Here is a 12,194-nt window from a genome sequence, read left to right as displayed (position 1 = left end):
AAATCTGAAGGTGGAAAAAGAACTGGACAACTTATTTAGTAACCACTCTGACAGCTTAAAATGATCTGGAATTCGCAGCATACAATGTTTGGACTGCTTGCTGCATTTGAGGGGGGTCAGCTGTACAACCCAAATCACCCTCAGGATTTAGCCAAAAACTGCTAAGGATTTTTCCCCATAGTGTAATCTTCTGAGAAAACTGAAACTTTGAGGTTTTGCGTAAAATCTTCATGCATTAAGGTCTACTTATACTTCATAGAGAAAAAAAAAAGGCAGCTTGATACAGCTTTTAGAAGTGTAAACAAAGCCTATTACAACCCTCAAGTTGTTATGCATGGACTGAGGGACCTAAGGAGCTGAGCTAGGGAGTACTCCTGATCTCAGAGCCCACTCTGATGCTGGAGCCAACTGCCTTTGCTGTTAACATATCCCGTTACAGTGTTAATTAATTACCATTCTCACGGCTCTCAGTATGGACTCAGAAGTAATAGAGGCTAGGAACAACTTTCAACAGCTGGTATGAATGTGTACACCCTGCTTTGGAGGGTAAGGAAGCTTGAAATGGTCATGGTCAGATTCCAGTTATGTCCTGGCACTATTCCATTTACAAGATAGATGCACCAGCATTATCCCTTCTCTCCAGTGCCCTAAAGAACTGGTCTAAAACATCACAGTATGCTCAGATCCCTGAGGTGGACAAGCTAAGTAGCAAAGCTAGGGCTGCTGCCATAGCAAGTACCTGCTGCTCAGTCTGACTGTGTCAGAAGACAACCAGAAAATCTAAAAACCATAGGCTCAATTTTATGTGAGGGGTCAGAGGCACAAAAGAAGGGCTAGAAATGTGTGTATTTTTTTCTGTTGAAGTTTGTTATTTGTGGCAAGTAATTCACCTGATTTTTTTTTCCCACATAGTATCCGTTACTCGGTAAAATATTTATGTTCCAGAAATGCCAGGTTTAGAAATTCTCATGTCCAAAGGACTCACATCTTAGGTTTCAGTGTGAAAACAGTTCATGCATGGAACATGAACAAGTTAGTGCAAGAAGTGATAATGCTTTAATACTACTTTATGTTATCTTTGTTTGTCATGTTGGGAGCTGGAATAGAAAGAACTTTCACTGATATCCTTTGTGCCTTATCTCTTCTGAAAGGTCTTTGAGGGTGAAAGGTGAGCAGCAGAAAGGCTCAATATTGTGTAATGCTCACAAACCTTGATTATAGGATAGTAGTATCAGTAGGATACTCTGTATACTGTTTTACAGGTTTTTTTATGCCCTCAGCAGCAGGCAGCAGGTGGGGCAGGCTTACATTTGGCCTCAGAAACCTTTTTCTCTCAAAAAAATAAAACACTGTAGTCACGTTGAGAGGTCTTCAGTCTGCTTTGTTCCCCACAGAGCCATGGATCCCCCCTGTTCCCAGAGTACAAGGATTTGCTGTGGGCAGGCCAGTTGGCACTAGTCAGATTTTGGATTCCAGATACAGGAAAGCAACATTCAGCAGACAAGAGATCTTCTTCCATTTAGGCTATCTTTATCCCATAGGCTAAAGGAGAACCATCACTCACAGTGGTTTTGTGTTCCTCTTTCAGAAGCTGAGGAAAGCAGAGGGGTGAACAGAACTTACTTGTGTGTCTACTGTATGATGCATCTTTTTATTCCTTCACACAGATTCCTGTCCTGGAAATAGGCACAACCTAACTCAGGAAATTAAGTGTACGCATAAGTTTTTGCAGGATGAGGTCAAAGTAAGCCCTAGAACAAGCAAGGAATTCAAGTTCAAGTTTAGCTCAGTGATCAACAGTAATCCACATCAAAAGTCAGCCCATGGGAGTTCAGCGCAGTTATTTCCAATCAAAAAGATGGTCAACTATGCACTCTGGATAGCAGACTTTTATTGCTGTGGAATTTGTGGAAACAAGGTAATTTGTGGAAACAATCTGTGGAAACAAGGTAAGAGTTGGCATGTTTTTATCCCCAAGACTCAGAACGGATATAGGAGCAAAGCAGACGCGCACAACCCGCGCCCTAACCCTCATTCCCGCCCTCTCGCTGCGCCGCCATTTCGGCGGGAACGCCCCCTTTCGGCGGGCAGCGCTACGCAGGCGCTAGGCTTCGGTGGCGGCTCTGCGCATGCGTTAGGTTCTGCGTATGCTCGGAGCCCGCTTGGGCTCTCGTTCCGCTCCGTACGTTTCGTAGCAACCGAACGCAGTGCATTATAGGGGTCCGCGTCCTCACCCGGTCACGTGGGCGGCGTTGCCGGGCCGGGCGGCCTGCGCAGCGCTTGGAGCTGGGGGAGCGGGGCGGTCGCCGGCAGTTCGCGGTGACGCTCTGAGCCCCCGCGGCGGGGCCGAGGAGCGCCGCCGAAAGGAGCGGCTCTGCCCTGGGATAAGCGGCACGGCGGGCGGACCCCAGGCCGGTGCGGGGCTGTGCCGGGATGTGAGGGCGTCCTCCTGGCGGGGGGTTACCTGCCGAAGCGCCTCCTAACAACGCTTTGTCACGTTTGGTGTTTCGAGGAAGAATGATGCAGAACGTGCACCTAGCTCCTGAAGAAGACGAGGATGATCTTTACTCTGGCTACAATGATTATAATCCCACTTTTGACACAGAGGTAAAAACGTTAGCTCTTGCCCGCTTTTCCTACAGGGAATCAGTTTTTGAGCACAAGATAAAAACTGGCAATGTGCAGGGATGCTTTGAAGGGCCACGTTCTGCATTTTGCAATAAATACAGAGCTTCACAAGGGTCTCTTTAAATAATTTTTTTTTTTCTGATCGTTTATCTGTTCCAACAAAATGCTTTTGCGCATCTCATAACAAGTCTAACATGCCATAAGGATTAGGAAATCCTAATTATCTGAAGTCTGTGTTGGCATTCATTGTGGTGTTTCTCAGTGTGCAGCAGCAAGTTTCCTGCTATTTAGCAATTGGCAGGTCATCCATCTCTTGATGTGATGGAGCTGAAGGGAATGGGAATGCAGTTCCCCACTCTGCAGGTCCCTGCCCAACTTGCAGAGCATCTAGGGTAGCAAAGTAACCCTACAGACCAATTACTGAAACCTTCTGATGTACTGGAATTGGAGCAATAGGAGGGACTGAGGGGTCTCATTTGGTCCAAATCCCACAAAGTCACAAGCCTTTTTTGCTATCCTGCATGAAATCCCTATACCAAAGTCCATGGAAACTTCAGTGTGACCTCAGATAGATATCTTTATGCGTGTGTGTGGCAGACATTTCTGTCAGTTAAAATTCAGAAATAGTGTTAATAATAAGGAGAGAAATCATGTTATATTTCATCACTTAATCTCTGCTTCTTCAGCGTTAAATTTTGTGTTTTTTTCAAGGAATAATTGATTTTTACACTTCTTATTCTAAAATGCCCAGCGAGATAGACCAGCTGCAGTCATTACTTATTGTCAGTAAGACCTGTCATTCAGTTCTAGTTTTAGTATTTTTAGAAGAACAACTTTTTACCTATCTGCTTTCAGTAGTCATAGTGTTCTGGGATTGTGGCTTTGGATGTTGTGATTTAAAGTTTTATTTTATTTTGTTCTTTACAGGATTTAGAAAATGATACAGCTTTTCTACAGGCAGCAAGAACAAGTCATGGTAGAAGACCCCCTGTAAGTAATTTATAAAAATATAGCATAAAATGGTTTGGTTAAAGACCATCCAGTTCCACCCCCACCCCGCAGTGTGCAGGGACGACTTCCTCTAGACCGGGTTGCCCAAATCTCCATCTAGTCTGGTCTTGAGTGCTTCCAGGGTCCACCTATAACATCTATGCCCCTCTATTTTAGAAACAAGAATGTTGTGCCAGATAGCATCTAATGCTTTGCACAAGTCTAGGTAGATTACATCAGTTGTTCTTCCCTTATCTGTAAATGCCTATCATAGAAGGCCACCAGATTTCTTAGACATGATTTGCCCTTAGTGAAGCTATATCTCCTGTCACCAGTCACCTCTCTGATTTCCATGTTCCTTAGTCAAGTTTTGAGGGAGATCTACTCTGTGTTCTTGCCGGGCATGGAAGTGAGGCTGTGTGGACTGCAGTTGCTTAAGTCTTTCTTTGTTCCCTTCTAAAGCCCTTTATTTCCTTTTCCAGTCAGTGGAAACTTTATCAGATCATCACAACTTTTCAAATATGATTGAGAGTGGCTTAGCAACTTAATCCAGCAGTTTCTTTAAGGTGATCTGATGCATCTCATGGACTCGTGTGCATTCAGGTTCCTTGGATGGTTTTGATCCTCTACAGAGAGCGGTTCTTTGTTCTCCTAGTTCCTGCCTTTGGGTTCTGTGGATATTACAGTAGAGGAGAAGTTCTCTAGAGTCCTCTCCCTAATTTTAGCCCCAGTTCTCAGCAGAAGATTGCATCTCTTATCTTTTTGTCCCCTAATAGCATGTATATACAATTTTCAGTTGTTTGTATGAAAACCGAGTAAAAAATTAGTGCAGTATCAATTCTGTTAAGCTCTGGAGTTAAGCTGGAGGAAAAGCAAACAAGGAATTTTTGTTATTTGCCAGAATAATCTGTTTCTACAACAATACACCTTTCTGTAACAATTGAAACATTATTTCTATGAACTTACTTATAAAAAGACTAATGATTAACTCATACAGTTGTTTGCTGCATTTTTTTTTTTTTAATTATTTTTCCCACTCAGGTGACAGCCAAAATTCCTGGTACAGCAACTTCAAGACCTATAGATACTGCCTTTGGGGTAGGTATTTGTTTATTAATAAAATAATCCCAGCTCAAAGCAGAGCTAGTGGGCTCCAGCCAGAAGTGGATCAGTTGTCCACAGGACCACTATAGAATTGGAAACTTCTGGAGCATTGTCCCATCTATGGTACCTCCTGTTTCACTCTGCAGATTCACTTCTTCTGCACCACAATCCTTGCTGTGTAAACAGAGAGGGGGAAGAAAGGAAAAATAAATGATATTTGTGGTGGATAGCAGGTAAAATGGTGTAATATAGGCCTTGTGGGTGGAAATTAGGGGAATGATTTTTCATGGCCTGAAGCCTTTTGTTTTTATGTATTTGTATTGCATGTGTAGCAACCTTTAGCATTTACTGCTATTTCCTATGTTTATTACTTATACAGAAGGACAGTATGTGGCATGTCAACTAATGGAAAATATACTTTGCAACTGCCAGTGGGTATATCTGTCTCTATTGTAAAATGATCTGTGTGAATGTATGACTTCAAATTACTCACCAAGATTCATAGTTAAGCGTAAAAAAACCTTTCACTGCTTACAGTGAAAATGATGGGTGGAGGATGTCCAGAATGTCATAACATAGATAAAACAAACAAGTTATAGTTTCTAATCTTGTATCAGCTGTATTCAGAACTTTACTGCAGAACTTTACATAAATTACTTGTTTGAGACTTAAGAATGCATGAATTGTAATGACTAAATGTCATTTCAGTAATTTAATAATGGAAAGTACTGCTATCTTGCCTTTATACAGTTTGCATTTTTTAAAGGTTTGGCACAAATATCCAAATATATAAAAAGAGTATTGTGAATTTGTGCTAACTGAAGTGTTTCACATCTTCAGGTCTGCCGGGCTCAAGTATATTGCACATGAATAATGTAAATGGGAATTTTGCTAAGAACTTTTATGAGTTTAATCATCTCTTAAAACTTAATGTAAGGGAAACTATGTATGCACAGCCTTTATAGGCTTCTAATGCTCTTTGAATGCCAGTTTCAAACAAGTTACTTACTTTTACAGTCAAAGGCGACTTTAACTTCATCTATGGGAAGACCAGTGACAGGAACAGTGCAGGTAAAAGTTTTAATATTTACATTTTATGTTGACTCAGAACAGTGATTTTTTTCTGCAAAGTGTTTATGTTGAATGCAAATATTCTTGTTTCAATTAACCATTAAATATAAATGATGGCACTTTTTAAGTTTTTCCTTTTTTGAAAGCATCTTACAGCAAGTGTCATGTTTTGGATGAGCATGTTATTTGAGCACGTGGTTGGAGACAGCGTCACCATAATTGTTTTTAACACCTCCTGACATGCAAATGAATAATTTTTTTTCAAAGTAGGAAGAAAGCTGGATTCTGTTTTTCATTTTTCTTATGCGTTTATACTCTAATAAGAAACTACTGCAACATACCAAATATTTTCCACACCATGCTTAAACTTACTGACTTAGTGGCAACTCTCTCTTCTACCACTGTTTATTCCCTTGCACCAGTACTGGTAGGATATAGGACATACTTGGAAGTGTTGGGAATGGGGCTGCTCCCTAAGGAAAGGCATGCCAAGATCCCAGAAGGAAATCATCTGTTGAGCCGTGCAGGAGCATCACCAGGCACCACCATCTGAGCAAACCAAGTAGGGTCCACATAGAAATGGTGCCCACATCCAACCTAAAGTCCAGAAAATCAGGCAATGCCACAGTGATGAGGCAGGTCAACAAAAACAGTTTAAAAATAGTCAGTTTACTGATGCATTAACAATTGATTTTTGCACTTAAATGTTTCTTAGTATGTAACTGTTGCCTATGCTGTCCATGATATGTCTTTTAATATTTCTTCCTTTTTATTTAAGGATGGGGTTGCTCGACCAATGACAGCAGTGCAAGCTGCAGGTTACACAAAGGCAGCTATGAGAGGTACAGTTTGTAGAAATGGCATGCTATCAGAGGAAGATGTTATTTTACAGTGTTCAGTACTCTGAAATTTTCAGTACTCTCAATTTTACAGGTTCTTTATTTGATCCTCTTGGCCAAGCAAGAGGTCCTGCTCCACCTCTGGAAACGAAAAATCCAGACAGGTTTGTTCAGTTTTTTGCTCTGATTTCAAAGCATTAATAGTACAAAGAGCAGCTGACAGCAGAGCTTAGAAACATAATGCAGTTATGAAACCTTGAGAGGCCAAACTTAACTTTGTGGAATAGAGTCACAAACATTTATCTGCATGGTTATCTGATTCTAAGTAGTTGTGTGTAGTTGTACTGACTTGAAGGAAAGTCTGCTGTCAGAGATTTCTGGTTCCAGCTGTAGCTAGCAGCCTGGATGTGGGTGTTGCCACATGAATGCTGTGATACTGAATAGGGTTGCAGAGGGTTATAAAAAAGTGTATGCAAGAGGCACCGTGATTCATGCAGCTCAGAGGGAGTTTTCTTGCTCTTTCTCCCTGTTCACTGTCTGGCCTTAACGCTTGAGTTAAAACTGAAGTTGTGAAAGTTTTGCAGTCTGCTGTGAGTGTTGGTGAGCTTTTCACAATATTTGTATTCCTTAAATGCATTTAGGAGTAGGGAATCCTACTGAAATGTTTGCTTGTTTAAATGAAAAGAATAAATACAGACAAATAAGAACTTTAAAGCAAAATCTTATAGTAAATACTTCAAAGTTATATATGCAGATGAATTTCAATTAATTGCTGTTAATAAAATATTTCGTTTCACTAGATGTTAGATTTGAAAGTTTCACCAGTTCATGTGTTTGTGCTGTCATTATTTCAGATCAGCAACTCGTGTGTGGGATATTTGCATGTCTGTCCCTTTTTCATAAGAGAATTTATGTTTTCTTAGGTTTCTGTGTATATGAATGTAATATCTTTGGAGGTTCTTTGGGCATAGTTTCACATTATATTGTCTGATGAAGAAACCAGTTAGTAGTAAAGTATCGTTGTCTTGTTTTACTGAGAATATGCTGCCTTAGAGCTTAAGTATTTGCCAGTGTATTACTAATGGTAGTCAATCCTTTTCTTGTTGTGTTTATTTTAGCTCAGAAGAGAAGATTAGGCAGTTAGAAAAAAAAGTGAATGAACTGGTTGAAGAAAGTTGCATTGCCAACAGCTGTGGAGACTTGAAATTGGTATTTATTCTGGATTTATTTTTTCATTTGGTGTTATTTGAAGCACTAATAATGAGAAGTCTAGGAAAGCAATTTGTGGAAATACAGTTAGAGCAGAAGATGAATAAAATATCTTTCTGAACTGCTTTATACCATTCAATATCAATCCTGGGCCAAAAGGCCTTTTTGTCTGATCGATTCTCATGTTCATTTGAGAAGAGTAGAGCTCCGAGTTTTGTGACAGATTGCAAATGGTCTGTGCTTTACTTCAGCTCAGGAAAATGACGCTCTTTGATGTATGCAATGCTTTATTTCTGAATCAACCCATTCCTGAGCTTAGGTTAGCATGCTTACTGTTACAGTTTTGGCCCAGGCTATTTTCCAAAACAAGTCCTAGGTATAGTTGAAGATTGCTATGGACCTTTTTCCAGGAGGCAGTTTGAACGCATTTGCCCTGTTGCAGATGCAACGCGTCTTCATGGTTGTTAGAGGCTAAGTAACAACTAATTTTATTTACATTTATTATGGATATAGTTAGTGAGTTTAAGCTATTTGAGCAAGTTAGCATTTTTAATAACTGTTGTACTTTTGTCTGACACAAAAGAATGTTTTCTATCCACAATCTAATTCACACCATTTTGAATCTCTCTTTAGATTTTGTCAGGGTAGATGGTCACTTAATCTTACCTCAGCTGTCTGAATGTGTGAGCTGTCTTAGCTACAGTTTGGACCTGCTAAGAAACACACAGCCCTGCTCCTTGTTTAGAATCATAGGATAACTGAGGCTTGCAGGGACCTCTGGAGGTCACCTGGTCCAACTTGTGCTCAAACAGGGACACCCAGAGCAGTGTGCCCAGGGCTGTTACAAGGTAGCTTTGGAAGATCTCTGAGGAAGAGACTCCACTGCCTCTGGGCAGTTGATGCTGGTGCTCCATCACTCACACAGCACAGAAGTGCTTCCTGGTATTCAGGGGGAGCCTTCTGTGTTCCAGTTTGTGCCTATTGCCTCTTGTCTGGGCACTGGGCACTGCAGAGCCTCCAACCTTTTGGCACCCTCCCTTCAGGTATTCATGGACATTGATGGGATCCTCCCCTGAGCCTCCTCCAGACTGAACAGTTCCAGGTCTCCTAGCGTCTCCTTATAGAGAGATGCTTCAGTTCCTTAATCATTTTTGTCACCCTTAATTTAAATGCAGTTTCTGTTATTCATACAAGTAGAATAACATTTCTGTGCTTGTGATTATGGCACATATTTTGTGTGTGTGTGTGTGTATACATACTGTGTAACTATTGTAATAGTATTGCAACTAAGCTGACTTAGATAAGTTAGCTTAGTTGCACTACTAAGTATGTCTTTATGTCTGCTTATTGCTAATTAACACGTTTCTGTGGGTCGTAGTGCTACTTTTCAAGCATTGTGTACACTTGTGCGCCTAAAGGAAAGGGACATGAGTATATTATTTTCATACTTGTTTTGAATGTATTTTTGTGGTCTTCTGTTAGTAAGATTTGAGGTATCGCTAAATTTCAGTTTTTAATTTAAGGCTCTGGAAAAAGCAAAAGAAGCTGGAAGAAAGGAAAGAGTATTAGTGAGGCAACGTGAACAAACTGCTACTTCAGAAAACATCAACTTAGATCTCACTTACTCAGTAAGTACTTAGAAGTCTTCAGTGACTAAAGTGTGTTGGTAGCTAATGATGTTTCATTATTGCTATGTGCATGCTGTAATCATAAAATCACCTAAGGTGGAAAAGACCTTCAAGATGATGAAATCCAACTATCAACCTGACCTATGGAGTCCTAATGCTAAACCATGTCCTGTGGTGCCACATCCACACATTATTAAATACCTCCAGAGATGAGGAATCCATCACATAGTCAATATAAATTGAAGGACACCCAGGGATGTTCCAGCTACCTATTGCATTAAAAAAGCACATATCAAAATATAGTAAATGTAAGCTCCATACTTCAAAAATAATTATGTAGGAAATGTAATGTGTGAATACAAAGGAGAAGAAAACACAAGAATCTACCATTGCCCTTATCTTGAACCATTAAGTATCAGGGAACATATTATAACAAAAAGTATATTAGTATCTTGACTTGCTGTAGAGAAAGTGCAACAAGTTAGGCAGATTTAGTTGCTTATTTCACAGAGAAGTTTCCAGTAAAGCTGAGATAAATATTGGGGATATTTTACCTGACTCCAACTGAACTTCTTTTTTTGAAATAGCAGTTCAAAAAGTTCTCTTCATAAACTTAGCAGGACCATTTTCCACACGATGAGAGTCGTAAATTATACCGTTTCTGAGTATTATTTTAAAGAACAAAGGAGCATTAAAGATGGGAAAGTTAAAACTGGCAAAAGCCGTATTTCTTAGGTAAAATTTATCTGAAAGTATCTACTAGGAGTTCAAATTTATTACAGTTGATACAAGAACATTCTTTTCCCATACCTATAATATTTTTTTTTTTTGTCTAGGTTCTTTTCAATCTGGCCAGTCAGTATGCTGCTAATGAAATGTATGCTGAAGCACTGAACACTTACCAAGTTATAGTGAAGAATAAGATGTTCAACAATGGAGGTAGGTTATGTATCAAAATGAATAAAAATTGGTAGTCATGCATTCAAAATCAGGACCTCATCTCTATGTATTGACTCAAAGAGACCTCAGCTCTCACATCTGCCAGGATGAGTGGTGGATGCTCATACTGTTTGGCTGGGTATAATTTAGTGTGGTTAACACTCTTCCAGCTCATGCAGTCTTTTCTTTCCATAACAGAGCACAGAGTCAAATACACCATTTGCTCATGCAACATACTATGTTGTCTACTCTGATATTAATTTTTTTTCTCTTTTGACTCAGCTTGCTCTTTCTGAAATCTTCCTTCAGATGTGTTTTGCACATCTTTGAGACTCCTGCAGATTCCACCAGCTCTTTCTCTGAGGTGCTTATTTACAGCTGCCTTCCTGGAGCACACCATCATAAATGTCTAGTTCATCCCTCAGTTCACAATCAAAAATGAGAGATATGTCTTACATTGATAGTCTTTTTTTCAGATTTTGCTATTATTTTATCTTCTTCTGGGTCAGAGTTACCTGGAGGCTGTTCCTTGTCATGCTCCTTTAAAGGATGACTGTAACAAAGACTGATTTTAGTGTTAAAAAAAAAAAAAAAGTTATTCTAATCTCCCTTTGAACTAGTTTTAAAAGTTGCTGTAACTATGCTTTAAAAGATTGTAACTCATTGACTTCTTGTGACAGGTAGACTGAAGGTCAATATGGGAAATATATATTTAAAACAACGGAACTATTCCAAAGCTATCAAATTCTACCGCATGGCTCTAGACCAGATTCCTAGTGTCCACAAAGAGATGAGGTGAGCTCGTACTATTTAGCATGGTTCTGAAATGAAAGTTTTGAGTACAGCATGATAGTTAATAATAACGTAACCTAGATCTGATTTCTTTGCTTAGGATTAAAATAATGCAAAATATTGGAGTTGCATTTATTAAAACTGGCCAGTACATGGATGCCATTTCTTCATTTGAACATATAATGAGCTTGTCCCCAAACCTGAAGGCAGGCTTCAACCTGATCGTATGTTACTTTGCTATTGGAGACAGTGAACAAATGAAAAAAGCATTCCAAAAACTGATTGCAGTTCCCTTGGAGATGGATTATGATGACAAATACATTTCACCAAATGTAAGTTTGAACAAAATAAAGGCTGTATTTATATGATAAATCAGGAGGAAGAGGGAGATATGTTGAATGCTTCGACTATAACAAATATGTAAATTGATGTGTATGTGCCTATCTAAAGTAACATTTTTTTACTGGGATGAATTTAACATGGCAGCACCACTCAGAAATGTAATAGATATTGAGAATATTTGAATATTTTTTCCTCAAAAGATACAGTCTACATAAAATTGCCTTAAAGGTTTTGTTGAAATTCATCTGGGCTGACTTAAGCTCACTCCTTGCTTTGCATCCTTTATGTATTTAACATTTTGCTGAATCGTAAGTTGAAACAAGAGGAGCAAATAAATGAGTTAGTGCAAGTTATATAAATGCTAATAAAACTGGTTATACTCTCTTCTTTTTAACAGAGAGAAGATTTAAGTGAAGTATAGAGATTCTTATTTTAGCTAGCATAGAACTTGCTGGAAACTGAACTTCCTTTTTAGCATGAAACCAGCTGTTCATGATATAAAGAAAGGAAAAATAATGAATAGGTTTAGGGTCCTTTTAAACGGATTGTCTACAGAAAGATAAAGACAAACACTTTATATTTTCTTAGCTATCTTTTTTTTTATTCACATAGCTTCTTTTTCAGTCCTAAAGATCAAAGATCTTTGCAACTC

General features: G+C 39.2%; 1 protein-coding gene across 1 annotated transcript in view; it reads left to right on the top strand.

Annotated features, from left to right (window-relative positions):
• The first annotated feature begins 793 nt into the window (after positions 1 to 793).
• Positions 794 to 12,194, top strand: part of IFT88 (intraflagellar transport 88) — a 36,780-nt gene continuing 25,379 nt past the window's right edge. Inside the window, exons 1-11 of the mRNA XM_090133834.1 lie at positions 794 to 2,607; positions 3,556 to 3,618; positions 4,660 to 4,716; positions 5,740 to 5,793; positions 6,572 to 6,635; positions 6,727 to 6,796; positions 7,751 to 7,841; positions 9,365 to 9,469; positions 10,306 to 10,412; positions 11,093 to 11,203; positions 11,301 to 11,532. Of these exons, the coding sequence (XP_089989960.1) occupies positions 2,518 to 2,607; positions 3,556 to 3,618; positions 4,660 to 4,716; positions 5,740 to 5,793; positions 6,572 to 6,635; positions 6,727 to 6,796; positions 7,751 to 7,841; positions 9,365 to 9,469; positions 10,306 to 10,412; positions 11,093 to 11,203; positions 11,301 to 11,532 (1,044 nt within the window). The 5' untranslated portion in view covers positions 794 to 2,517. The remainder of the gene's footprint in view (positions 2,608 to 3,555; positions 3,619 to 4,659; positions 4,717 to 5,739; positions 5,794 to 6,571; positions 6,636 to 6,726; positions 6,797 to 7,750; positions 7,842 to 9,364; positions 9,470 to 10,305; positions 10,413 to 11,092; positions 11,204 to 11,300; positions 11,533 to 12,194) is intronic.

This window comes from Phasianus colchicus, chromosome 1 (assembly GCF_987193195.1).
Source record: "Phasianus colchicus chromosome 1, bPhaCol1.hap1.1, whole genome shotgun sequence".
NCBI lineage: Eukaryota > Metazoa > Chordata > Aves > Galliformes > Phasianidae > Phasianus > Phasianus colchicus.
Note: the sequence above shows the minus strand (reverse complement) of the source record. Positions and strands in the feature narration are given on the sequence as shown.